Source organism: Malaya genurostris, chromosome 2, assembly GCF_030247185.1.
Source record: "Malaya genurostris strain Urasoe2022 chromosome 2, Malgen_1.1, whole genome shotgun sequence".
Lineage (NCBI taxonomy): Eukaryota > Metazoa > Arthropoda > Insecta > Diptera > Culicidae > Malaya > Malaya genurostris.
In genome coordinates this window covers 124,750,691-124,778,108 of record NC_080571.1, presented here as the reverse complement: position 1 = coordinate 124,778,108, position 27,418 = coordinate 124,750,691, and the positions used below count along the sequence as shown (strand labels likewise).

The 27,418-nt window shown below is 36.4% G+C and overlaps 1 protein-coding gene across 5 annotated transcripts in view; it reads left to right on the top strand.

Moving 5' to 3' along the window:
• The first annotated feature begins 455 nt into the window (after positions 1 to 455).
• LOC131433046 (cullin-2) overlaps positions 456 to 27,418 on the top strand; it is a 46,550-nt gene continuing 19,587 nt past the window's right edge. Inside the window, exons 1-4 of one of the 5 annotated variants that reach the window (XR_009230014.1) lie at positions 456 to 711; positions 18,812 to 19,991; positions 20,126 to 23,191; positions 23,268 to 24,424. Coding sequence is in view for 1 of the 5 variants with exons in the window: in XM_058599777.1 (XP_058455760.1) it covers positions 19,344 to 19,991; positions 20,126 to 21,601 (2,124 nt within the window). In the remaining 4 variants the exon portion in view is untranslated. Of the gene's footprint in view, positions 712 to 18,811; positions 19,992 to 20,125; positions 24,425 to 27,418 lie in introns of those variants that run through there. The other 4 variants (XR_009230013.1, XM_058599777.1, XM_058599776.1 and 1 more) reach the window with 4 other exon arrangements.

The following is a 27,418-nucleotide window of genomic DNA, read 5'->3' as shown; positions in this document are numbered from 1 at the left end:
CTATAATCAGAGTGGCGACAGCTGTTTATTTGGAATGACAGCTACCAGTTCCAAACGAGCAAACGACCTGTCAATTCAATGTAAAGCTAATGGAATGTTTTTAATTTGTTGCCAGCATTATGGATGACATGTCGTCACTCTGGTTATAGGCACTCTTGGGTCTACTATATAAAAAGAAAATTTTTGTCGGGCTTCACTTTCAGTTATCCAAAAATAAAAAAAAGGTCTCCCCATTTATCGTATAGAGGCCAAAAACCGTAAAGATCTAGCGAAATCTGACAAAATTCAGGAAAACTTGGAAAATCTGTGAAAATTTAGGAAATCTGGCAAAAGATCTGGTTAGTTTGAGTGTCTGGCGAAACGAGAAAAATTTGGCATTTGCCAGACAAATCTGGCAACCTGGCAACCTGGCAACGCTGTTGGTAACGTCAAAAGCCGATAAATGTAAATATTATTGCATTGAAAGTGAAAGTCATTTAGGAGAGAAAAGAAATATTTTTTTCAATGCCAGACAAAAGTTGTTTTAAGAATCATTTTTTGTTATTGTCCTGTACAGTTCAATTTTGAAATCAGTAGAATATATTTGTAAATGGCAGACAAAAACATGTAGAATAAATTAAGATCTTGTTGTTTATCACACAGGTATAAGTTACACACAATAACGTCCCCCAACTACAAAGCAAGACTACAAAAAATCTGCTACAAGAACTCGTAAGTATAAATATCAAAATTTAGTTAAAAAATAATTTAACATAGATGATTGATTTCATTTTAATAAAAATCGCTAGAAGACGTAATCAAATCAGTATTATCTCGATGCAAAATTTGAATAGTCGAACTACAAAAAATGTTTTTTACATCATAAAAATTAGCACCGAACGTCAAAATGTGGCGATAATAATCCGGAATATTTCTCGCTCGTGGAGTGATATGGCAAAAATTTCACAATTGGATCAATATTACATTGTTCATATCGCCTGCAGCAAAAACGTACGTGTTTATTTTACTCTTTAAAGGGTTTCATCGAAGTTTTACAGTAATCCATTGAATTGAATTTTATAAATCAAATGTAACACAAAATGCTTGGAATTGTTTCTGTGACCTTACAGGGTACTATAGTTTGTTAGTTTTATCTTTACTTTGAACAGTGTTACGGTGTCAACAACTAGAGATGGCCGAGTAAGAATCTTTTCAAACCCGACCATCTCTATCAACAACTTATATGTATGCATTTTTGAAATCTACCAAAAATGTCTCGAACCGCTCGCAGATGTGATGGTCTGAAAACCTTTTCATAGAGTAGAACTCAGTTATTGCTGCAGTTCGTCAACACCGAACTTACTTTAAGCGCTATCCACCAGGGACGAAAGTAAATACTTTAATTCCAAGAAAACTGTAATATTACATAAAAATCTCTTGCGAAGGTTATATTGAAATAAATTAAAATAAGTTGCATGTTCAAGCTACTGAACATGTTCTATGGTGCTGAGGGTTTGAAAGTATTATGCATATAATATTTAAATTAATTAACATTAAAATTAATAATTAATATTGAAATTATTATTTAATATAATCCAGATAATCGAATAATTCTCGTTTGATGTTTCAAATGGCCGTAAGAGCAAGTAACAGTTTTTCTTAGTGTAATTTCTCTTCTAATAATTACTAAGCGGCTTTCACATTTACCACTTAACTTTTTGTATTAATTAATACCCGAAACCTTCGACTGAATTGTAAAATCTCCACAACTTTTATAATTGCATCACAATGACTAAAAAGGAAAGTAAATAAAGAGAAATTGTCTTTTGCTCACACGGCCCTTTGAAAAAACTACCAAGGAATTCGAAAATTCTTATAATTATAATCAGTTAATCGAGTAATTGTTTAATAATCCTGATAAGCGATTGAAATTTTATCGATTAGTTTGAAAACTTCACTCGATTATTGAATAATTTCTTACCTTACAGATATACACCCTTATTCTTGTTTAAGTCCGTATCTTCCATTCGACGAATACATACTTCCGAACAAGGCATTATTGTTATCACTCGAATGAAGTCGACTCGTTTACCACAAAATATTTAAATATCAGTGAAATTCTTCAAATAAACGCTAAGCCATGAAGAAATTACTCAAATTTTCTTAATTTACCATACGCAAAACTCTAGAATGTATGTCAGTTTAATTTCGAATGAAATGTGTAGCTTCATTCGTACGAACGAAAAGTCCTATTCTCGTTTAAAGACGAATAGACGAAATGCAGTGGTTTGGATTCGTCAATGTTGTGAATCAGCCGTTCGAATACATTGAAAACAGTTTAACCGATTTCCAACAACTTTCGTTTCGAATGTAAAGGTAAAGGTGATTTGCAATCAAATGATAGATTTGTTTGTTGAATAAAACATTTAGAAACCATAGCAGACAAAGTAAAAAGCTTGTTTTTTCTTCTGGAGAATATTCGAATATATGAGCGGTTCTGAGATTTTACGCATCAAATTTAACCATATCTATTAGGAGGGGCTGGAGTCCACTAGAAGATTGGTAGTACTTACAGTCTGGTACATAAGAGTGTGGTCACGATTACTCGCGATCGGTAAAGTGGAATGGTGTGAGGGCAGTAGTGTCCTTCATGCAATGCGAAAATAAATTAGCTGATGGTTGTTTACAATTCGATCTCAGTAATTTTCCAAGATGAGCACCGCGTACGCTTCGAAGCATTGTTTTTGTGCTCCCGAGCCGCCACGGCGATATACATGCAAAAGTCGAAAAAGCTTGTGAATGGATGAATCGTTTTAAAGAGGTGAAAAATGTCGACGACGGCAGCTTGGGGCATTTTGGGACCTTTTCCACATTCAGACGTTTCTATACAGTCAACAGCACCAAGAAGCAATTTTTCCGTGAATGTAGCTTGAGCATATGTCCTTCTGAAATCCCAGAGGGTTCAATGCTTAGGAGACGGCAACGATCCTCATATGATGGCATCAGTAAAAGTCTCAATGCATATCTCACAAATTTGCGTTGCACTGCTTCAATCCTCAATATCCTGTTTGAATTATATGGGCACCAAACAGTCGATTCGATTCAAGCACTGACCATACCAGCGAGCAATATAATGATCGTATGTGTACAGCAGAATTAGCAGCAGTTCATTATAGCTTGAGTGTAGTCGTCACATTATCTCCAAACCATTATTTCCTCTACACAGATAGTTTGAGCGCAATAGAAGCCATTCGTTCGAACACTGCTGGCAAAATGAACCGTTTTTTTTTTTGCAAAATAAAATAGTGCCTGAACGACATATTGAATAATAATTATCGAATCACTATAGTCTGGGTCTCAGCTTATTGCTGTATTCCAGCTAATGAAAGAGCCTATATTTTAGCCAAAAGTGGTGCTAATGAGGGTGAAATTTATGGCTCATAACGAATTTTATAGCGTGTCTCAACAAAGAACACTTGCCAGCAGGCAATCTTCTTGGGATAAATATGATCTGGGTCAGTAGATGCACTCAATAATTCCTAAAATATCGCCAAAGGCATGGTTCAGGGGACTGGATGTGAGTAGGGATTTCATTCGTGTGATGTCCAGACTCATGTCCAATCACTACACGTTAGATGCACATTATATTAGCGATATTGACCATGTTGTTTGGACATGCGTGGAGTATCGTACTGTCAGATCTATACTAATAAATTTCTTGCGTACCCAAGGTAGACTATCCACTGTCCCAATGTTCGCGACCTTCTTGCTTGTCTTGACCTTCCTGCTTGTTGTGACCTACATGAAACTTCTTTAACATTTCATTAAGACCATTGGAGTTTTAATTTAATTTTATTTTTTATGTTAGCCTCCTTCCTCTATCATGAGTTCAACCAATAGCCAGTTATCTTACTTTGAAACAAGTGATGAACTGATACAAAAAAAAAACAGAAATAGTGATAAAATGATGTACAGTATATACAAAATATTTCTTTTTCCGGATTGTAATTTATAATAAGGAATCTTTTGATAAAAACAGTGTTTATACAAACTAATGAACACCGTAATACTAATATGATATTTAAGGAAACTAGTAGTAATATGTTTCATAAAATTCTAACCATTGTGACTGTATTCCAAATATATTATATTAGTTTAAAATACTATGTATGGTGGATGCTACGGCGAAGAAAAACTAATGTATGTTGCCTGTAATTTAAAAACCTGTTTTAATCCATCTAGTGGTGATGCCTTTCTCATATCAATCATAATATCATATGTAATATTGTGGTATTCTTCAAAATAATTTTCTTCGACTCTTAAAAGAATAAACGAAATCGGTTTGATTGACCGTTTACTGAAAAAAACTATCAATTGGAGAAGATTTGAAGTCGATTTTGAAATTTTTACGGTTTTTGCCCTTTTCAGTGATGGTATACAATTTTTAATACACTTTATCCTATATTTCCGGACCCGGAAGTTGGATCCGGATTCAGGAATTACTTATGGGACCACAGGACCTTTTATTTGAACCTAAGTTTGTAAAAATCGGTCGCGCTATCTTTGAGAAAAGTTAGAACACATATTTTCATTGTTTTGCACATTTTACCCCATAACTCCAGAACCGGAAGTCAGATCCAAATAATATTCAGTAATTTTGTATGGGACCACAAGACCTTTCATATGAATCCAAATTTGTAAAAATCGGTTCAGCCATCCCCGAAAAAAGTCGGTGCACTTATTTTCATAATTTTTTTGCTCATTTTATCCCATAATTCCGGATCCTAACATTTTCTTTAGAATCCTAGATAGTGTTTAACAATTATTTTCCTATATTTTTGCCTTTCTCATATAGAAAGGTTATGCAATCACTGTGAAAACCGACTTTTGAACCGAGCCCCGGAGGGCCGAGTGTCATGCTACGAACTTGTTACCAAGGAGCCCTATAATAAATAAACAAACCTTTCGAGAAAGATTTGAAACAGTTATATTATTTTAAATTGTGTGTCATCAGTGCCAAATTAATAAAAACGAAAGATTATTCTAAAGAAATCGAGAATGTACGTAGCTGTACAAGGTGCCGCGAGCCATCGGTCGGGAACTCGTCCCTCTGGGGACGTTTAACGTGACTGGTGTCAGATTCAGAAACTCTCATAACCTACAAGTTTAACTTTTTGGATTTGCACCAACCGAACTAGGACTGGAACAGGATGCCCAATATCCAAATTTGACACGACAGACATGCGTACTCTTATATCATCATCATTGCTATCACTATAGCTTAATATATTGTCATCAAACTAGGAATTTCTAGCCAATCAAACGAAGCAATTTATTGTTTGAATGTATCCGAAATGACATTTGACTACTTCAACAGGTTCCAGACGCCTTACGGGAAATCGTAGTTACTGACTATTTTCAGCTTGAGAATAAATTATCAAATTATTTGAAGCAAACTTGTTTTTATGGGTGGTTTACAATGTGAACCTATAATTTTGATCAGATCCTAAGAAGCTTGATTCCCGCACTTTTCAAGTGTCTTTCATGTTCATCAAATTTTACACATGTTTTGCGAAGGTATCCAAACAATTGTTGAATCATACTAAAAGGTCAAAAAGGTGTTACCATACTTCAACAGTCATTATTGCGTTGCATACGAAACTGTAGTTTCATAGGTAATCAACGTTTTACGCGGATGTGTCCCGCCTTTACCACAAATGATGTAAGATGGAATTGCCTTACGTAGTTGCATACGTACCACTCGCACGCCATTCCGGATGCCGGGGAAAAAATTCCGCCATACCATACCGCCATTGTATATATTCAACAGATTCAAGCAGTAACCGCAAACCATGTAAAACAACAGGAAAAATTGCCGGAGTCAATGAAACTTTAAATATAAAGTTCAATTGCTCGTTTCCTTTGGATATAATGTTGTCATATGTCGTTTTTGCTTGAGAAAACTGAACACTCTCATTGAACATAACTCAAAATTGAGTGACACACCACTCAAATTCATTAAAAAGTGCACGTACTCTGAACTTGAGTGACCACCTATCTACTCATTTTTGAGTAAGGGACGAAGCTGTTAAAATTTGAGTATATTTTACTCAAAATAAGGAATAAATATTTTTTTCACAATTTTAATGATTACTCTTACTCAAAGTTTAAGTTTTTTGCACTCAAAATAAATAAATTCTTTTTCGTTAATGTTTATATAAAAGGATTCATTAATTAAAATCATACTCCTCTCTTTTAATTAGGAAGGGCAAAAAAAGAGTTTGAAAACCGTTAAATTTGACCGCATTGGAGTCAAAATTGAACAATTTTTATATCCTTATGTAGGATCTCTCACTTAGCATAATTAAACCACAAAATTACTATTGAGCACAACTATGATTGATGATTCATGATTTCAAAAGCCGGATCTAGAAACGGTAATGAAAAACGACGTATTCTTGCATTCTTAAATTCAATAAGAAATTCCAAAAATGAAAACGCACTGAACTGCTAGAAGTATTTTTTTTCACTCAAATGTTTGAAAACTCAACGCTTACTCTAATGAATGAATAAATGAAACGGGGGCTTGTGCAAACCTTCAACAGCGTTGAAACTACACTGAGCAAAATACCATAGTAACCGTATCCTGTTTTCCATTGTCATTTCAACTATACGCTTAAATAGTAGCAACAATCATGATATATGACCAGTGTTGGTGATTGCCGAAAATTTCACAGAAGCTGCTATATTGCTATCTATATTGTATACAACATTTTCAATCCGATAGAAGATGCTACAAGAACTCGAGTCTCTCAATGCATGAACCGCGAGAGAATTTTTCTACATTCCTTCGCTCCACTTCATACTCTGAGTATTTCACGGCCCTTAAACAAAATACAGTCTGGTAATGATCGTTGCTGTGTGGAATTTCCCAAGAGAGAATCGCAAGTTGACAATTATCGCAGAAAATCGAGTCGATGATTTAACTTGATGATTCTCATACTAGGTTGCAATATTTCAAAACCATTGTGTGGAGCATTCACTGACATTTTCATAGAAACAAACTTATACAAAGATTATACGCACATAGTTAGAATAAGCGGCAATAGTGAAATGATTCTATCGGAATTATCAACTGCCTGTATAGAATCGGATCGCGAAACGAGAATAAGCGACCGTTTTTTGCTTCAGAGAAGATCCCCACAGCGGCGTGCCAACCTTTGATTCTCAGAAATGTCATCGAGAGAAATTCGCTCTCGCACTGGTGTCGATTCTATGTTAAATGAGCCATGCCGGGTTTTTGGTTGTTGCGATGATTTCCAATTCTCTTTGATGGCACTGATTCAATCGTGGAAGAGTTGCGAGCGAGCGTTCTTTGATACGATAAAAGCCATCCTTGTATATGACTATTCACCATCTGTATTGTATAAATTACTAGACAGCAAAGACTACGGCTTGACTAAACTATTTGTATTTATGACTTTTCTGGCATGGTCATCCTGACAATGGTACACGGAGAACCCTTCGATCATAAAATTGCGATATCGCAGTTGTTGATTTCTGCGATAGTTGATTTAACTAATTTCTTTTTGATTCAACCAAAATGGTTTTTGATTTGCATATATTCAAGTAGTTGAAAAATATGTTGTTTTGAATGCTGTCAAATGCCGGAGACAGTTGAAAGCAAAACAATAATCGCAATGCAAAATCAACAACTTTTTTAAGTTGAAATCTGTTCGCGTCGCTTCAAAAAAGGCGGGTGGGTAATGTCAGAGACATAACTGGATATCGTGAATACGAAAACAACTGACATGTTCCTTAACACTTCCGAATATCAATTGTATGAATTATACACGCATTCCCCTTTTTCACATTTTTCGCAAAAACAAAGAAAGCTTCACTTGATCTCGATTACTGTGAATTTCACACAGCGAAAAGTGCACAAATCTAAGCAAACTGTTCTTGATTTGCCGTAAACTGAGGATATTTCCCTACGATTTGCGAACAACAAATCCTAATAGTTCTTTAGAAAAATTTTAGAGCCATTAGAACGGCTGATATTGTGTAATGCTCTCCACCGTTGTTTTTTTTCCCAATGCTAATGACTGGCAGCTGTGACGTAATCGCTCTTGTCGAAAGCGTGCAGACGACACAAAACACATCTGCTCGCAGTGGCGATTGAATCCAAACTGATTGAATTTTTGTTAAGAGATTTCCTTTTATGTGATTTCGTTTGCAGCTTTCTCACTAATGGGCGGTCCTAACGGCTATAAAAATAGCCGCATACAGAATTTTAATGTCGATTATTTCATTTCGGATTTGCATAATTTATTGAAAGAAACTATCAATATGCTGAAGGGACTCGTTTCTAGCATTCAGAAAGGTCAAATTGCGCAATTCTCTACGACATTAAACTCTAAAACATTTTTTGCAAAAAAGGCTTCACTTGATCTCGATTACTGTGAATTTCACACAGCGAAAAGTGCACAAATTTAAGCAAACTGTTCTTGATTTGCCGTAAACTGAGGATATTTCCCTACGATTTGCGAACAACAAATCCTAATAGTTCTTTAGAAAAATTTTAGAGCCATTAGAACGGCTGATATTGTGCAATGCTCTCCACCGTTGTTTTTTTCCCAATGCTAATGACTGGCAGCTGTGACGTAATCGCTCTTGTCGAAAGCGTGCAGACGACACAAAACACATCTGCTCGCAGTGGCGATTGAATCCAAACTGATTGAATTTTTGTTAAGAGATTTCCTTTTATGTGATTTCGTTTGTAGCTTTCTCACTAATGAGCGGTCCTAACGGCTATAAAAATAGCCGCATTCAGAATTTTAATGTCGATTATTTCATTTCGGATTTGCATAATTTATTGAAAGAAACTATCAATATGCTGAAGGGATTCGTTTCTAGCATTCACAAGGACCAAATTGAGGAACTCACTGCGATATTCACCACTTTTCGGAACATTTTTCCCGGACGATTTGTTGTACAGCAGCAGATATTTTGTTCTCTTCCTTAGAACGCGTTCTGACATGGTGTTGACATGGAGCAAATGAGACAGGTTTTTCAATAGTGTACTATTGAAATACTTCAATGCTTTTGCTATACACGTTTAAATTGAAAAATTTCGATTCTATTGGTAGTTAGATTATATAAATCCTTTCACAGATCACTGAGCTATGAGCTTTAAAAATACGAGAAAGGCAAACGCGCCTTATGAATTATCCTTTTTGATACTCGTTTATACCAAACATTTCAGAAAAGTTTAATTTTGAATTATTTGAGACTATGTCACAAAACTGAAAATTTTATCATAAAATTGTGATCATATTTCCATGTCGGCATGTCGCAAGAATTATGTTGATTCATTAGATACAACAATAGATATTCACGATCAAAAACTTATCACTCTCTCAGAGGGTAAATTTTGAAAAGGCACCTCATAGTAAAGTAAGTCGTATTCACGACAAAAATGGGTTGTATAGAGGTACAGTAAAGTAAATTCCGCATAATTCTTTAAGAGTATTATGGTTTTAAGAAGAACCGAATAGAAGTCTGGAATAGAGAACTGGACCCTGAGTTCAAGACCTAAATTTAGATCCAATAACAGACTCAGAATCCAGTTTCAGTCGCTGCTGGTTCTCGCCTTGATGGCCAGCAAGCGAATGCGAGATGCGACCGGAGCGTTTGAGGTTTTAACCACGCAGAAGGTGCATTCTCCGTCGCTGCTGGTTAACTCCCGCTGCTGTTGCTGGTTAAGGTCCTCTCGCCTCGATGGCCATCAAGCGAATGAGAGATGCTCAGGTCGTGAGGTTTTAACCACGCAGAAGGTGCATTCTCTGTCGCTGCTGGTTGATGATTCCACTCCCACGACGTCTGCTTCTATCGAACGCACGAAAAGAAATGATCGATTTTCATTGCATGCATAAATATCTGTTTATTAATCTTGTTTTTGTGTATTACATCAACATTTTACAGTACAAGTGTTTTGACCCTTTGGCCTTTCATCTTTGTTGTTCATACGATTCGTTATTAATATTAGGTGTGTTAGTTACTCTTGTTTTACATACTAATGTTTAATCATAATATTTATTTTAATTATTTATAAAATGACTACCTACTTATAACTATCCCTAACCTAATACGTACAAATTTTGAATTATTTGTATTTCAGAGATTGAGCACCTCTCTTCAAATTTCGTGCAGTATTGTTCGAATTTTTGTTCTAGTATATCCAGTGAGGCCATCTCATGTACTTCACTAGTCCTTGTCCAAGGGGGTAGATTTAGAATCATCTTTAAGATCTTACTTTGAATGCGCTGAAGCCTAAGTTTGTGTGTTCGTGCACAGCCCCGCCAAACAGGGACTGCGTATTCAATTGCGGGGTAGATGATTTGTTTATAGACAGCCATCTGATTCTTCAGGCATAGTTTAGATGTTCTACAAATCAGCGGATACAGAGACCTAATGAGTATGCTGCATTTTTGAATGATTTTGTCAACATGTGACCTGAATATCAGATGTCTGTCAAAGGTGAGTCCTAGATAGATAACTTCATCGGACCATTGAATGACCTCATCACCGAATCGTATTCTGCATTCGTCTGATGGAACAAGTTTTGGAGATCTTGAATGTGGAAACAAGATGACCTGAGTTTTTGTTGCATTGATCACAATTTTCCAGCTTGTAAAATATTCCGTTAAAGCGTCCAGACCTGTCTGTAGTTTATTCTTCAGAGCATTAATGACACGACCTTTGTAAAGAATGGCAGTATCATCAGCAAATTGTGACAGAACACCACCACCTGGAAGAGGTGGGATGTCTGATGTGAAAATGTTGTATAGAATGGGACCTAGGATACTTCCCTGGGGTACACCAGCAGGAATAGTAAATCTTTCTGAAAGTGCATTATTCAGAGAAACCTGGAATGCTCTATCTGCAAGATAATTTTTGATAATTTTAATAAGATACATGGGAAAATTATACCGATGCAGTTTGAACACCAGTCCATCGTGTCACACATTATCGAATGCCTTTTCAATATCCAATATTGCCATGGCAGTCGTTTTGGACACTGATTTGTTTTGCTGGATGACGTTGTTAACCCTTGTGAGTTGGTGGATGGTGGATCTTCCTTTCCGGAACCCAAACTGTTCTTCCAGAAATATATCCTGTTCATCTGCGAAAGCAAGAATTCGCCTTTGTATTGACTTTTCAAACAGCTTGGATAGGGCAGAGAGTAAGCTGATGGGCCGATAGCTCTTGGAAAAGGAAGGATCTTTCCCCGGTTTCAAAACTGGGATAACTTTAGCTAACTTCCACATTGAAGGGAAGTAACCAAGCTCCCAGCACCTGTTAAAAATTTTAGCTAAGAAGACAAATGAGCGAATACTCAAATGTTTCAGCTCAATGTTGAATGTGTTGTCGAAACCGGGGGCCTTCATATTTTTGGATTTTTTCACAAAAGCCATCAGCTCATTCGCAGTGACTCTACTTTCCTCAGGAACCAAGCTGTCTGATTGGTCAACCTCAGCTACGCTATCAGCAACGGCTCTTTCATATGGACTAACAATGTTAAGTCCTAAATTGTGAGAACACACAAACTGCTGGCCTAGCGCATTTGCCTTCTCTACTGGTGTGATTAAAGGTATTCCTTCAGCTGCGTCCTGGGGTGACATCAGAGGAGGAATAGGTTTCGGTTTTTTCTTAAGCACCTTCGTTAAGGACCAGAAGGGCTTTGAATGTGGGAGAATTTCTCGAAGCTTTTGCTGGAAGTTCCTGTTGCGAAGCTCAGATATCCTTTCCTGGATTATCCTAGTTAAGTTGTTATAAGTAGTCTTCCTATCTAGGATGCCAGTTCGTTGATACTGCCTCCGGTAGATATTCCGAAGTCGGATGAGTTTCTTGGTGACACTGTCGATTTGAAGAGAGGAACTCGGCATATGTTGTACTGGAACCGTCCTATCACGAGCGACTGTGATTGAATGCTGGAAGGAAGATAGGGCTGCATCGATTTCCATCGGGGAATCAAGTGGCAAATCGATATTAATAAGTTGGTCGGCGATATGTTGAAATTGGACCCAATCGGTGCGATAATAGTTCCTCCGAGGTTGAATAGGCACTGTTTCTGGTGAAGATCCCAACGTCAATATTACTGGGAAGTGGTCAGAAGAGAGCTCGTAGAAGACAACCGGAGAACTGTCTATGGCGATGTTGCTGATGAATGTATCCAAAATGGAATCAACTCCCGATCTGGAAAGTCGCGTTGGTTGATCCGGAGCGCGGATGTTGTATTGTCCAGCTTCGTAATCTTCGGCAAGTACGAATCCGTTTCGATTCTGTCTTCTGTTTCCCCACAGCTCATGCCGTGCGTTCAGGTCCCCAGCAATGATGAATTTGTTCTGTCGTCGAGTGAGCATAGCCAGATCTCGCTTCAATGATGCACACGTACCATCTCGAAGATTGGTTTGTTTGGGGCAGTACGCTGCAATGATGATGATGGGTCCCATCGTCGTTGTAATCTCAATTCCGATGGCTTCTATGAGTTGCAATTTAAAGGCTGACATAAGCCTGTGCTGAATGGATCGTTTAACGGCAATGGCAACTCCCCCTCCTCTGGTAGTTGTCCTATCGAGCCTGTGAATCCTGTAATTGGAAATAAAAATAGAACTTTCAGGTTTAAGATGAGTTTCAGTTAAAATAGCAATATCGGCATTCTTCTCTTGAAGAAAGTCGGACAATTCAGCAGTTTTGCTCCTGAGTGAGCAAGCATTCCAATTTACTATAACCAACTCATTATATTGCATATTCGATGATGAATTTGCCTAAAGCGTTGATTTGATCTAACCGCGTTCTGCAGTTTCGTAGTTTTGTTGTCATTGTTTCAAAAATGACGATCAGTTGTTCAGCAGAAAATAAATCACCAGAGTCATTCTTTGCTTGTGGTTGATTATTGCCCCATCCAGGAGGGATTTTTGAGGAAGATTCTTTTTGTGATCCAGCGGCTGAATCTTTTGGATTGCTGCGAGGAAGTGGCGACAAATTCGGAATATCCCTCTTCGGTGGGAGCCGTGGGAAATTAATTTCATCCTTCTGTGGAACATTCTTGCGCGTTGATTGTTTACGGGATGCCTGTTGTCGAATTTTTGTGAACTCAGCACGTTTGGGACACGATTTGCTAGTAGATGGATGGTCGCCATCACAGTTCACACATTTTACAGCGATGTCATCTAGTAGGCAATCGTTGGTATTGTGTGGTTCGGCACATTTCCCGCACCGACTTTTCATGTGGCAATTCCTCGCTCCATGGCCGTAGTTCAAACAGTTCGTGCACTGTGTGACATCCCGATGTACCGGTTTATACTTTTGCATTCGATGATTATGTGAAATAACGATTTAATCGTTTTCAGTTGACTCATGGTGATGGAGCCCTTCTCCAGATGAATCAGGTACAGTTGATCTCTAAACTTTTTGTCCGTATTATGTCGCTTCATTTTAAATACCGTCAAAGGCTTTAGTCCAGCCTCCGACAGTGCCTGCTTTAGTTCGGCTTCCATCATGTCGGGTAGTCCTCGAAGTACAACCTTCATAGGTTTGTTGGCGGCAATATCGTGTGTGAAGTATTCCGCTTTTGTCTGCTTCAGATAGCATTCCACTCCTTTGTAGTGGTTCAAAGCCGGAACAGTTATTTTGTAGCCTTCAGTACATAAACGGATTGTTGCCTATAGTCCTTTGCTGATCAGTGTGTTGAAATCCGAGCGTAGAGTTGGTGGGAAGCCCTTCAGGTAGAAAGGCGGCATTTTTTCCTTCTTCTGCAGTTCCTCTTCGACATCTACTGGCAGGTCAGCATATTGGTTTTTACTCAGCAAACGGTCGTTTACCTGTACATCACTTGGCTTCAGGCGCTTAGCATCCTTTAGATCCTTCTCGGATCTATGGCGGTTTTTACCCATAGCTTGGGTAGGTAGACAACTGCGAATAAAAAATAAAACAAAATCGAAATTAGTCGTAGTAGGTTATTCGTCTATCCACATCGAGTGTTAGATGACGAATTGATCGATTTTCGACCACGGTTCCCCTTTTATACGCATTCAGTTGAAGATATGTGCCTGACTACCTCAAAATCGTCGTCCTTGCGCGAAAAACCCAAGCGAAAGTAAAGAGTTTTCCGCGTTGTTTTCAAATTTTAAGAAAACTTAATTTTTGACTTGTTTGTGGTTATCGCACACTGTTCAAAATATTATCCTGAATTCCTGATCATATTTTTGATGAAATGGTGAAATAATTATGTTGCTACCATTAATACAAGTCGAGATATTCACGATTAAGTTCTGCCCATTCTTCCATATGGCTAATTTTGAAAAGGCGTCCCATAGTAAAGTAAGTCGTATTCACGACAAAATGTCAATGAAAACAACATCGATGTGTAGACATAAGAATGGAGGATTCCGACACGATGGTTAAAGTGTTTGGTGAAATTGTGTTCATTCGATTAAAGAATTTTATGATAACAACTGTTTATCTAACAGCGGTGTTGTGGTGAAGTTAACCTTGTTTGAGATGAAAAAGATTTGGTGACAAATTAGAAAATGTTAATGAATGATCATCTCGTAATCTTTCAGGTATGCGCAAAAATTTTTTGCTTCAAATTCGATCATTATTTACTTCCAGCAGACTGTTTTACTTCCAGCTGTTTGATACCGATGATGATGTTCATGCATTAGCAATAAAACGCTTCTTGACGTGAATTTAATTTATAAAAGTAACAGGAGCGAAGGGTTTCAAACGCACAGAACGCGCTGCGATTGAATGGCGCGTTTAAATTGCCGTCGCAAAATTCCAATTCCCAGCCGTTGATGCACCCAAGCTCATATAAATTGACTAAAATTATCAGTGCATAACTTTAGTTCAACCGTTTGAAGGCATCATTTTAGGTAAATTTAACAATTTCGCTAATTTATCCGCCCCTCCGGGCACTTTTGCTGATTAAAAACGTTTTTCTACATCAATCATTTCCGATCGAATCAGAAGTATTTTTTTAGAATTTAGATCTTTACTGATCTCAAAACAAACAAACAAATAAAACCGATTTATTTTTCAACTAACAGAATTTTGTTTCAATAACAATACCAGTTATTTCAACTAAAATATTTGTTGAAATTGAAAGGTATGTGTCCTCACTAATTGACAGCATTTTTTTCTCAAACAGTTGAATTAGTTGTTTCAACCATCGTTTCTGCTAATCGAAAAACAAAAATGACAGTTTAGTTAAAACAACAATCGATTAGTTGTACCAAATTTTAACCAATCGAATTCAGAAAATCAAATTCTGGTTGAAATGGGATCGCGGGTGGTTCCGTGTAGTCATCTCAAATATAAGAACAAATAGTTAAAATCACAATTTCTAGTAAGGTGAAATTGCTCTCGAGCCTTGATATATATGAGGAGCTAAATAGTTATTGCTACCATGTAAATATGTCCACAGTATAATAATGTTACCATAAATAGATACATGGTTTAAAAGAAATTATGAAGTTTGAAAACACTATTCATGTAGTCCATATCAACAGAATTTATGTAGTAAGCACATTATCGTATAGTGTTTTTTTAACCGACTATGTTTTTCATTTGTGCTGACTATACAAATTGTCAATAAACGGGTGTACTTTGTTATTGTCACATAAAGTTACAATACAGCAGACAATTTCGTAACACTTCAGTGATAGATTTAAAAAAAAAGTATATTATGATTTATATTGTGCAATTTGGAAGGTCTTGCAGGTGAGTAAATTTTGTAGCCTTACTACACGGAGAACCCGCAGATCACAAAATTACAATATTGCGCAATTGTTGTTTCACACCCTGGTTGTTTCAACTAAAATGTTGTTGATTTAACTAACATATCTGTTGATTTTGACATAACTGTAGAGAATAGATGAATGAATGTAAATATATATTAGGTCAAAGCTAGTAGTCTGTTAAAAAAATTACATATGAACATAACAACGATAACGATAACAACGAGACAAGATCGAGGCGCTGCATAGCAGCAGTTTCTATGGTTTTATTAGTTACTATTGCTAAATGAAAAATATCAGTCAGTTTAGAAGCAGACCTTGAAGAGAGCGGTCCTAAAAATATACCAAGTTTTCGCTTAGAATAAATTATTTAAATTTTGTTAAAGAAAAGTAAAATAGAAGTGTATTCGGAACAATGGGAGGACAAAATAAACCATCAAGTCACGACAATGGCACAGTCGGAAGGAAGAAAGATGTCTGCAAGGATCGGGATCCCGAATCAAAAATCAGAACGAAAAGACGCCGATGTACTGGCTTTGGTAGAATAGTGAAAACTTCTAAAATGTGAGTAAAACGAAATATTTAAAATGTATGCAAGGTAAACGTTCAAGAATTGTCAATTTTTTAAAATGATATGTTGAAATTCATAATTTTTCCCCCAATGAGGATTTCGTTACCTAGCTTTTATTTCAAGTTTTTTTTTGTTCAATATATGCAAGATATGAATTCGTATCTTCAAGTAAGATTACCAGAGCAGTCACGCTTTAAATGATTTCCTCTAATAAAAAAAAAATGAAAAAAAATAAAAGTCAAACTTTTAGTAGCTCTGATTTTGAATAATGTACAATAATTCCTCGGAATATTTTGGCTTCGAGTGGCCTTCAATCAATAATTTATTGATTCAAATCACATTTCTCGAAGTAGAATTAGTGGGGCTTCGAGTGGCTCCAATTTCAAAACAATTAATATTCATTCCTCTGAGAAGGAATTTTTTGGCTTCGAGTGGTCATCAATTAGAACATTTCACAATTTAAATTTCTCTGAGTGGAAATAGTGAAGCTTTGAGTAGCTCTGAATTCTAACGAATTCCGGTAATTCCTCTGAGTGGGAATATATTGGCTTCGAGTGGCCATCAATTAAAACATTTTACAATTTAAATTTCTCTGAGTGGAAATAGTGAAGCTTTGAGTAGCTCTGAATTCTAACGAATTCCAGTAATTCCTCTGAGTGGGAATATATTGGCTTCGAGTGGCCATCAATTAAAACATTTTACAATTTAAATTTCTCTGAGTGGAAATAGTGAAGCTTTGAGTAGCTCTGAATTCTAACGAATTACGGTAATTCCTCTGAGTGGGAATATATTGGCTTCGAGTGGCCATCAATTAAAACATTTTACAATTTAAATTTCTCTGAGTGGAAATAGTGAAGCTTTGAGTAGCTCTGAATTCTAACGAATTCCAGTAATTCCTCTGAGTGGGAATATATTGGCTTCGAGTGGCCATCAATTAAAACATTTTACAATTTAAATTTCTCTGAGTGGAAATAGTGAAGCTTTGAGTAGCTCTGAATTCTAACGAATTCCGGTAATTCCTCTGAGTGGGAATATATTGGCTTCGAGTGGCCATCAATTTAAACATTTCACAATTTAAATTTCTCTGAGTGGAAATAGTGAAGCTTTGAGTAGCTCTGAATTCTAACGAATTCCAGTAATTCCTCTGAGTGGGAATATATTGGCTTCGAGTGGCCATCAATTAAAACATTTTACAATTTAAATTTCTCTGAGTGGAAATAGTGAAGCTTTGAGTAGCTCTGAATTCTAACGAATTCCAGTAATTCCTTTGAGTGGGAATATATTGGCTTTGAGTGGCCATCAATTAAAACATTTTACAATTTAAATTTCTCTGAGTGGAAATAGTGAAGCTTTGAGTAGCTCTGAATTCTAACGAATTACGGTAATTCCTCTGAGTGGGAATATATTGGCTTCGAGTGGCCATCAATTTAAACATTTCACAATTTAAATTTCTCTGAGTGGAAATAGTGAAGCTTTGAGTAGCTCTGAATTCTAACGAATTCCAGTAATTCCTCTGAGTGGGAATATATTGGCTTCGAGTGGCCATCAATTTAAATATTTTACAATTTAAATTTCTCTGAGTGGAAATAGTGAAGCTTTGAGTAGCTCTGAATTTTAACGAATTCCAGTAATTCCTCTGAGTCGGAATATATTGGCTTCGAGTGACCATCAATTTAAACATTTCACAATTTAAATTTCTCTGAGTGGAAATAGTGAAGCTTTGAGTAGCTCTGAATTCTAACGAATTCCAGTAATTCCTCTGAGTGGGAATATATTGGCTTCGAGTGGCCATCAATTTAAACATTTCACAATTTAAATTTCTCTGAGTGGAAATAGTGAAGCTTTGAGTAGCTCTGAATTCTAACGAATTCCAGTAATTCCTCTGAGTGGGAATATATTGGCTTCGAGTGGCCATCAATTAAAACATTTTACAATTTAAATTTCTCTGAGTGGAAATAGTGAAGCTTTGAGTAGCTCTGAATTCTAACGAATTCCGGTAATTCCTCTGAGTGGGAATATATTGGCTTCGAGTGGCCATCAATTTAAACATTTCACAATTTAAATTTCTCTGAGTGGAAATAGTGAAGCTTTGAGTAGCTCTGAATTCTAACGAATTCCAGTAATTCCTCTGAGTGGGAATATATTGGCTTCGAGTGGCCATCAACTGAAACATTTAATAGTTCAAATTTCTCTGGGTGGAAATTGTGTAATATTCAGTACTAACGATTTTCAATAATTTAGCTTCATTGAAATATGATGGCTTCGCGTGATCATTAATAAAATAATAATAAGCATTTCTCTGAGTGAAAATAACGAGATTTCTAGTGGTACCACCAACTAAGAATTTGTTTTTATAAAGCGTACGGTAGAAAAGTGACCCAGATTTCGATAATAATTTTGACCAATTAGAATATTAAAAAAAAAAACTCGAGTGTTTTACTACGTTGTTTGTTTTTAGAAATATGAAGACTATTACAAAAAACAAGATATTGCTTTTATCACATGCATTGGCAACAGAAAAGAAACGTACTGTTTCATTGGCAAAGAAATTGAAGAAAATACAAACCAATAAACACCAATTACATCAGCCAGCAGATCCAGTGAACCGTGACGATAATATCGATCAACACCAAATTCTACGCAAAGATCAGAACTCAATGGCCGATAACTCCCTATTCCTAAATTCAATTAACAATCTATCATTCGCTTCACTGCATGTTCCGGAGTGTAAAGCAATTGACAATGAGGAAGAAATTGATAGAAAATCTTTTGAGCAGTGGAAGGAACTACTTGACGCTTCTATGATACTCGCCGGTGTAGCTGATGAACAAATAAAGTTTAGTATATTTAAAATAAAAGCAGGACCCAAGTTGCTTGACATATTTGAAGGAACGAAGAACTCTATAAATTTCCCACCCGAAGATGAAAAACCATATTCGAATGCGATTTCTCGACTAAAATAGTTTTTTGGATCTCGTGATTATTGTCTAATGCAGCGACAAAAGCTTCGATCAATGGCACAAGGCTCCGTCGAATCTGACTTGAAATACGTAAAAAGAATAGTTAACGTTGCTAAGCTTTGTGATTACAGCGAAGATGTCATGATAGAGAACGTATTAGACGTTATCCAGTCTCATGCTATAAACCCTGTCGTTAGGGAAATCGGTCGAAAAATAATGAGGAAATGTGGTTCTTTGGCTGATCTATTAGGAAAAGTTCGTGCTTGTGAGATAAGTAGAATAAATGAAGATTTGTTTGCAAAAAACCATCAACAAACAAATCATGCAGAATTAGCTGCAGTGTCGACCCATACAGAGAATGGATTTAAGTCTCGTTCCCAGAATCGTTTTCATCGTAAAGATGGTTTCCCAAAAAACGTATTTGTAAAACAGCAGAATGGAACTCATAATCCATGTTGGAGATGCACAAGCACATATCATCTACCCGCAGCTTGTCACGCAGTTGATAAATTCTGCAGGAACTGCCAAAAGAAAGGACATATTGCAAGAGCTTGTCGTGAAACAGTTCCAGCTCCATCAAAACGATATAATAATAACAACGATAATCCAGTACCAAAAGTCCGTAAACTTTTGGCAATTACTAAGGATAGTGATAATGATGATAGTGAATCAAATCCTGTAAGTGTATCTTCTTCGCAATAATGTTCACAATTATTAAATTTAAATTAAAAAAAAAATCAATTAATAAATTTTCAGAAGAATAAAAATAAATAAATAATTGCTTGGAAAATAATAGAATTCTATCATTACAGCAAAAGTATAATGAAGTGTATCGTGTAAATGATCTTTACAAACATAATGATAATGAGGGTATTATTATCGGTTTTATAACCGGAGTCCCAATATCGTTTTTAATTGATTCGGGAGCTGAAGTTAACACTATCAGTACAGAAGATTTTAATCGGTTATTAACAAGTGAATCCGCAAAAAAAACCTTGCTTATCATGAAAAAGGGATCCGACATACCATTAAAGGCTTACGCGTCTGAAAATGCAATTCCTGTAATTGTAACATTCGTAGCTGAACTATTTGTTTCGGAAGATCGCCCGCGTTTTTATGAAAAATTTTATGCTGTCGCTAACGGAAGAGCATTGATGAGTCGAAGTACAGCAATCCGTTACAGTGTTCTACAAATTGGATTGAATGTTCCTGTATTTCAATCTTCCAGTATGCTTCTTCAAGGAGAAATTCGAGTGATAAATACATCACAAGAGTTTCCAGTATTCAATGTACCACCTGTTAAACTATCATACGATTCAACGAAACCACCATCTAGAAACATTTACACAAACATTCCACCAGCTTTCAAAGAAGAAACAAAAAAAAGACTTTTTGATCTTTTGGCATCTGGAATCATTGAATTTGTCACTGAAGACATGGACAGGTCCTTCTGTTCTTCTTTATTAGTTGTGCCTAAAGGTAAAAACGATATCAGACTAGTGGTGGATTTAAGAGGACCGAATAAATGTATTATAAGAACTCCATTTCGTATGCCAACTTTAGAATGTATACTGGCAGATCTGTCGGAGGCTAATTGGTTTTCTACAATAGATTTAACGAGTGCTTTTTTCCACGTGGTTCTTCACGAAGATTCAAGACATTTAACCAATTTTTTTGCCGGACAAGCAACATACAGATTTAAAAGACTTCCTTTCGGACTTTGTAATGCTCCTGACATATTCCAAGAAATTCTCCAGACTATAGTTTTGGCAAACTGTCCAGGAACTCGCAACTATTTAGACGACATCATTGTTTTTGGAAAGAATAAAGCAGAGCACGACCAAAATCTTAATAACGTTTTAAGCCGATTACAGGAGCATAACGTGAATATAAATATTAAAAAATGTTCAATTGGTAAACAATCGGTTAAATTTTTGGGATTTACTATGTCACACGATGGAATGAAAATAGAAGATAGTAAATTGTCCGCAATTAAGCAATTCCGTAGACCAGAAACTACATCGGAGGTTAAGAGCTTCCTTGGACTCATGAATTTTACAGAAAGATTCATCCAGAACAGGGCGGACAAAACAGAAAAACTTAGAAATCTTGCAAAAGCTGTTGAATTTTATTGGAGTCAAGATGAAGAAGATGAATTCCATTTTCTTAAGAACGAAGCATTGAAGTCCATTACAAAGTTAGGATATTTCAACTACAAAGATAATACGGAGTTGTATGTTGATGCTTCTCCCGTCGGCTTGGGTGCAGTTTTAGTACAATTTAATTAGAAGGGCACCCCTAGAGTTATTGCTTGTGCATCAAAAGCTCTAACTAACTCTGAACAAAAATATCCACACACACAAAAAGAGGCTTTGGCTATAGTATGGGGCATAGAGAGATTCTCATTTTATCTCATGAACAAGACATTTTCTGTGCGTACAGATTCCGAGGCAAATGAATTCATTTTCGGAGACGGTCATAAAATAAGCAAAAGAGCTGTTTCTCGCGCCGAAGCATGGGCCTTAAGAGTTCAAGCATATGATTTCACTATTAAACGTATCCCAGGACATTTGAATGTGGCAGACGCATTATCTCGATTAATAAAAAGGACTCAGATTGATGAGCCTTTCGACGAAGAAAATAATAAACATCTTTTATATGCCTTAGACGCAGGATCAATGGATATAACATGGCAAGAAATGGAATCAACATCAGAACTAGACGATGAACTTCGGTCAATTAGAATGGCTATACAGACGAAAAGATGGCCGGAAAATCTACGCCGCTTTGAAGCACAAAAAATGAATTACGAACTTATGGGTCAATGATTTTTAAAGCCGATTTAATTATTTTACCTAACGTTCTTCGATCAAAAGCCGTTAAATCAGCTCATCAAGGACACATAGGATGTGCTGCGATGAAAAAGATAATGAGAGAGTTTTTCTGGTGGCCCGGAATGAGTAAGGATGTAGAAACATTTGTAAAGAAATGTGAAACATGCCTGGCAATGTCAAGAAAAAATCCTCCTATTCCTCTATCAAGTCGTGAGCTGCCAGATGGTCCATGGGAGATATTACAAATAGATTTTTTGGCCGTCCCTAATTGTGGTTCTGGCGATTTTCTTATAGTAGTTGATACTTACTCCAGATACCTCGCAGTAGTAGAGATGAGAAGCACAGATGCTCGATGCACTAATTCAGCTCTTTGTAGAATATTTTACACATGGGGTTTGCCACTTATTTTGCAAAGTGATAACGGACCCCCCTTTCAAGGAAATGAATTCATCAATTATTGGGAAGAAAAAGGTGTAAAAGTTAGAAAATCTATACCTCTAAGTGCTCAGTCTAATGGTGCTGTTGAGCGCCAAAACCAAGGGATAATAAAAGCCTTAGCCGCAGCTAAAGAAGACAGAATAAATTGGAAGCATGCTCTTGAAAAATACGTACATGTACATAATAATGTTAAACCACATTCTAGACTCAATATAACGCCATTCGAATTATTAGTTGGCTGGAAATACAGAGGTATATTTCCTTGCCTTTGGGAAAACAAATCTTCAGATAAAATAGATCGTTGCGATATTCGTGATAAAGATGCAGTTTCAAAACTCGTTAGTAAAAAATATGCCGATGATTACAGAGGAGCAAAAGAATCAGAAATATCAACGGGAGACATAGTTGTGATGGCTATTCCAAAGAACTCGAAAACCGATCGATCATTCTCAAAGGAAAGATACAAAGTTCTTACAAGACATGGGGCCAAGTTGGTCATTAGAAGCGATCGAGGAGTTCAGTACACTCGCAACATTCAGGATTTAAAATTGGCTCCAGAGAACATAGATCTTGATACTCCGTCCTTAAGCCAAGAGGATAAATCGGGTAACAGTGTTACTTCAACTGGTTTAAAAATATTAATTCTATTTTAACAAACAAAACTAACTACTTTTGATTTCAGATGATATAGAAGATTTGAATATTAATTCACATTTTACACAAGAAACTGAAGGCATCTTCAATGATTCTTTGTGGGATGACCAAAACCAGTATCCAGAAAGAAAAAGAAGAATTATCAGAAAACCCGCTAAGTTTAATGATATGTTTTTATACCATGTGTTCCAATGATGTATTATTGTTTTAATTTAATAGATTAAGAGTAGGAGTGAAGGTGAATGTAGAGAATAGATGAATGAATGTAAATATATATTAGGTCAAAGCTAGTAGTCTGTTAAAAAAATTACATATGAACATAACAACGATAACGATAACAACGAGACAAGATCGAGGCGCTGCATAGCAGCAGTTTCTATGGTTTTATTAGTTACTATTGCTAAATGAAAAATATCAGTCAGTTTAGAAGCAGACCTTGAAGAGAGCGGTCCTAAAAATATACCAAGTTTTCGCTTAGAATAAATTATTTAAATTTTGTTAAAGAAAAGTAAAATAGAAGTGTATTCGGAACAATGGGAGGACAAAATAAACCATCAAGTCACGACAATAACCATTCAGGTAATCGAAAATGTTGTATTCAATTGCTGTCACTTGGCGGAGAACGAAGACAGCAAAAGGCAGAACAAAAAACCTCTTCATTTCACCAGAAGCGTTTCATATTGAAAATTTTCAATGGTAAATGAACGTCATTTATGTTAGTTACGTAGTGGTCGTTTTATGTAAGTGAAGGTATGCAGAATAATATAACAGTTAATTGTAAAACAAGTTTTTCATGTGTTAAATAGATATTCCTACAAAATACATGTTTTAATTTCATCTGAGAGTAATGTATTCTAGGAAAGTTCATGTCAATGTTATTAAAACCGCTTAACGCTTGAAAATTTGTTGCTAAAGTGAAGTGGTACTATTTGTATTTTCTTGAAAGTGTATCTGTAGCATTAGATTTACCAGCGAGCCATTCTACAAGTGAAGGAAAAATTTCCTAATTCCCTGTGACCATTTTTCTGGTGAGTTCCCTTTTGAGAGTTGTAATCTTTTGGTTCATTTCCATATCCTTTGTGAGTTTAGTGATAAAGATATAAGCAGTTAATTAGGTAAAATTTCGTTGTTCAAGCAGTGAACGATTAGCTGCCCCCCGAAGAGGGTAACAGTAAGAAATATTTATTGCAATTGGCGTTTTAAGTTCAAATAACTGAATAATTGGTTGAAACAACTGAGACATTTTTTTGCTTTCATGCATACAAGTAACTTTGCGGGGATTGTGTCTTTGCTCAATTGCACGAGTGACATTGAAACGTTTCATTGTTCGCTCAGGGTGTTTGGCATTGCTCAACTGAAACGTTTCATTACTCGTTGGGTGTCGTTGCTAAGCTGCCAGCACGATAAATAAAAAATGACAGATTAGTTAAAACAACAGTCGATTAGTTGTACCAAATTTTAACCAATCAAAATCAGAAAAGAGTGCGGATTGGAACTTCGACTGAAGAGGATAGACGGAGATATAATCCACTTTTTCGCTTTAAAATCAAATCTGAAATATAACCAAAAGATTATTATCTGACATAAAAGTTAGCTATATCTGTATTATTCCAACACTTTATACTGTAGTGGTTTATTTTTTTGCAAATTACCCTAAACAAGAAGAATCGAAAGCACACCACGCGGTTCAAACATAACCTCAAAAATGGGGGACCCCCCGGAAAATCCGGGAGAAGAACAATCAAAGGTTGACAAAGGACAAAGAACCTATCAAATATATGAATATGATCAACAGGATACAGCTCCATATCGTGTCATCGTACAACTGCAGAACAACAAAGACGACGAAGAACGCATAAATAAATTGTCCCTGGGCAAACTACTTTCAAAAGACATTTTTTTTGCACAAAACATCACGAATATGCGTGCCTTTGGAAGGAATAAGATTTTGGTATTTCTCAAAACACATCAAGCAGCCAATAAACTGCAAAATTACAACAATCTAATAACGAACAACTACAAGGCATACATCCCTCGGAACTTTATCTCAGTCACGGGAGTTATCACAGGAGTACCAATAGATATGACAATAGACGAAATTGAGGAAAACATCTCAAGTGAACTGAAAATCTTAAACATTTCCCGTCTACACCGATACGAAAACAATCAAAAACTAGAGACACATCGAATCAGCATAACTTTTCGTTCCAGTAAGCTTCCACCAGAAGTACGGCTGTTCTGCTGTATAAACAAAGTAAGACCGTTCATCAATAAGCCAGTTTTATGCTCAAACTGTCTTCGATATAATCACCGAGCTGACAATTGTCGGTCAAAAAAACGCTGTCCAAATTGCACACAACAACACGAAGAAACGGAAAACTATGAATGTCCAAATAAACTCAAGTGTCTATATTGCAAGTCTGAATCGGAGCACCGTACATTGGATACAATGTGCCCAGAATGGATCAGACAACGGAATATAAAAACAATTATGGCCAAAACGACACTAACATACATGGAAGCACGAGAGCAAAATCCGATATTGACCCAAAATCGCTACGATATGCTCGAACAGGTCTCGGAATTTCCAACACTCCCGGAAAGCTATGCAAACATGGCCGCCGGAAAATTTTCAGTCAAAAATGATCACCAGTATAAAACACAAACAATTAAACGAGGGCTACAAGATAGTAATATTGCTGACCGCCTCGTGGTATTTGCGGATAAGAAAAAGAAAACGGAGAAAGATGAAAATGGGGTTGCACTTTTCAATAAGTTTAGAGTATCAGACTACGAGCGCTGGGCACAACGTGTCGAAGAACAACGATCAGAGGAATTGCAACAAGAGTTTGGAAAAAAGCCCAGTTTCTCTAACACTGGAGCACTGAATAAGAGATCCGGTAATATGTTCAAAATGAGAAATGGTTCAATAAACGGGTTACAGTCACGAACACCAAAAGAGTACAACAAAACAAATCAAACGCCGATAGAACGTCGTATGATGGACGGCGAAATGGAGTTATAAATAACGGAAATATGCTACTAGAACACAACATAAAGATATATCAAAACAACATACAGAGCTTAGAAAAGCATAAAGACGAACTTTCTAAGGTGTTAATAACACAAAAATATGATCTAGCATTAGTATCAGAAACTTGGAGTAAGCCACATCTAGAACATACAAAATATAAAATAGCTGGATACTTCACTTTCCTGGCATCGAGGGCCGACGGGTATGGCGGTGCAGGAATTATAATCTCTAAAAACATTAAAACACGAGCAATAGAATTACCATGCACCGATAAAATCCAAGCAATAGCTCGACATATGGTGTTAGCAAACATCATAGTAGTTTCCCTATATATAGCACCAAACATATCACATTATGAACTAAAAAGCAGTTTAAAAGCCATACTCACTAAAACGACTGGATTTAGAAAAATTATTATTGGTGGCGATTTTAATGCGCACCACTTTGCCTGGGATCCAATGCATTCCGACAACAAAGGAGCGGCTCTATTTGATCTGATTAATGAAGAAAATCTTATATTAATGAATGACGGACGTCCCACGTACATACCCGCTGAAATGAACAAAACACCATCCGCAATAGATCTAGTTCTTGTGTCAGCACAGCTCTTCCATAACACAAGCATGCACGTATTAGAATTTGGGGTTGGTAGTCGCCACCTAGGAATTGAAGTTAAAATCGAGTTTGCAAAACAGAAAAAGCTAAATACTTCATCAATAAATCACGCTTAGCAAATCACACAAGTAAAATCGACAGCAGCTGCATAGCATCGGTTGCGGACCTGCAAAACACTGCCAGAAAAATACTTAAAGACGCAAAGCAGAAAGTGAAACATACCCCAAAGTTCTGGTGGTCGAAAGAAATAGAACTAGCATGGCAAGAGAAATTGGCGGCAAGAGCAAACTTCAACCGAATAGGAGGAATTCACGAACTAATAGATTTAAAGAAAAAAGAGGCGAATTTCATTAAGAAGAAAAAAGAAGCAGCGAAGCGACGATTCAAAGAGTTTGTCACTAGTTTTGACCCACGAACACCGTCTAAAATGATATGGAAAGGCCTTTCAAGACTGATGGGTAAGAATGTTACCATTGGAAACATACTAATTCACGACGATCTGAATATGGCAAACAAATTTATGGATAAGT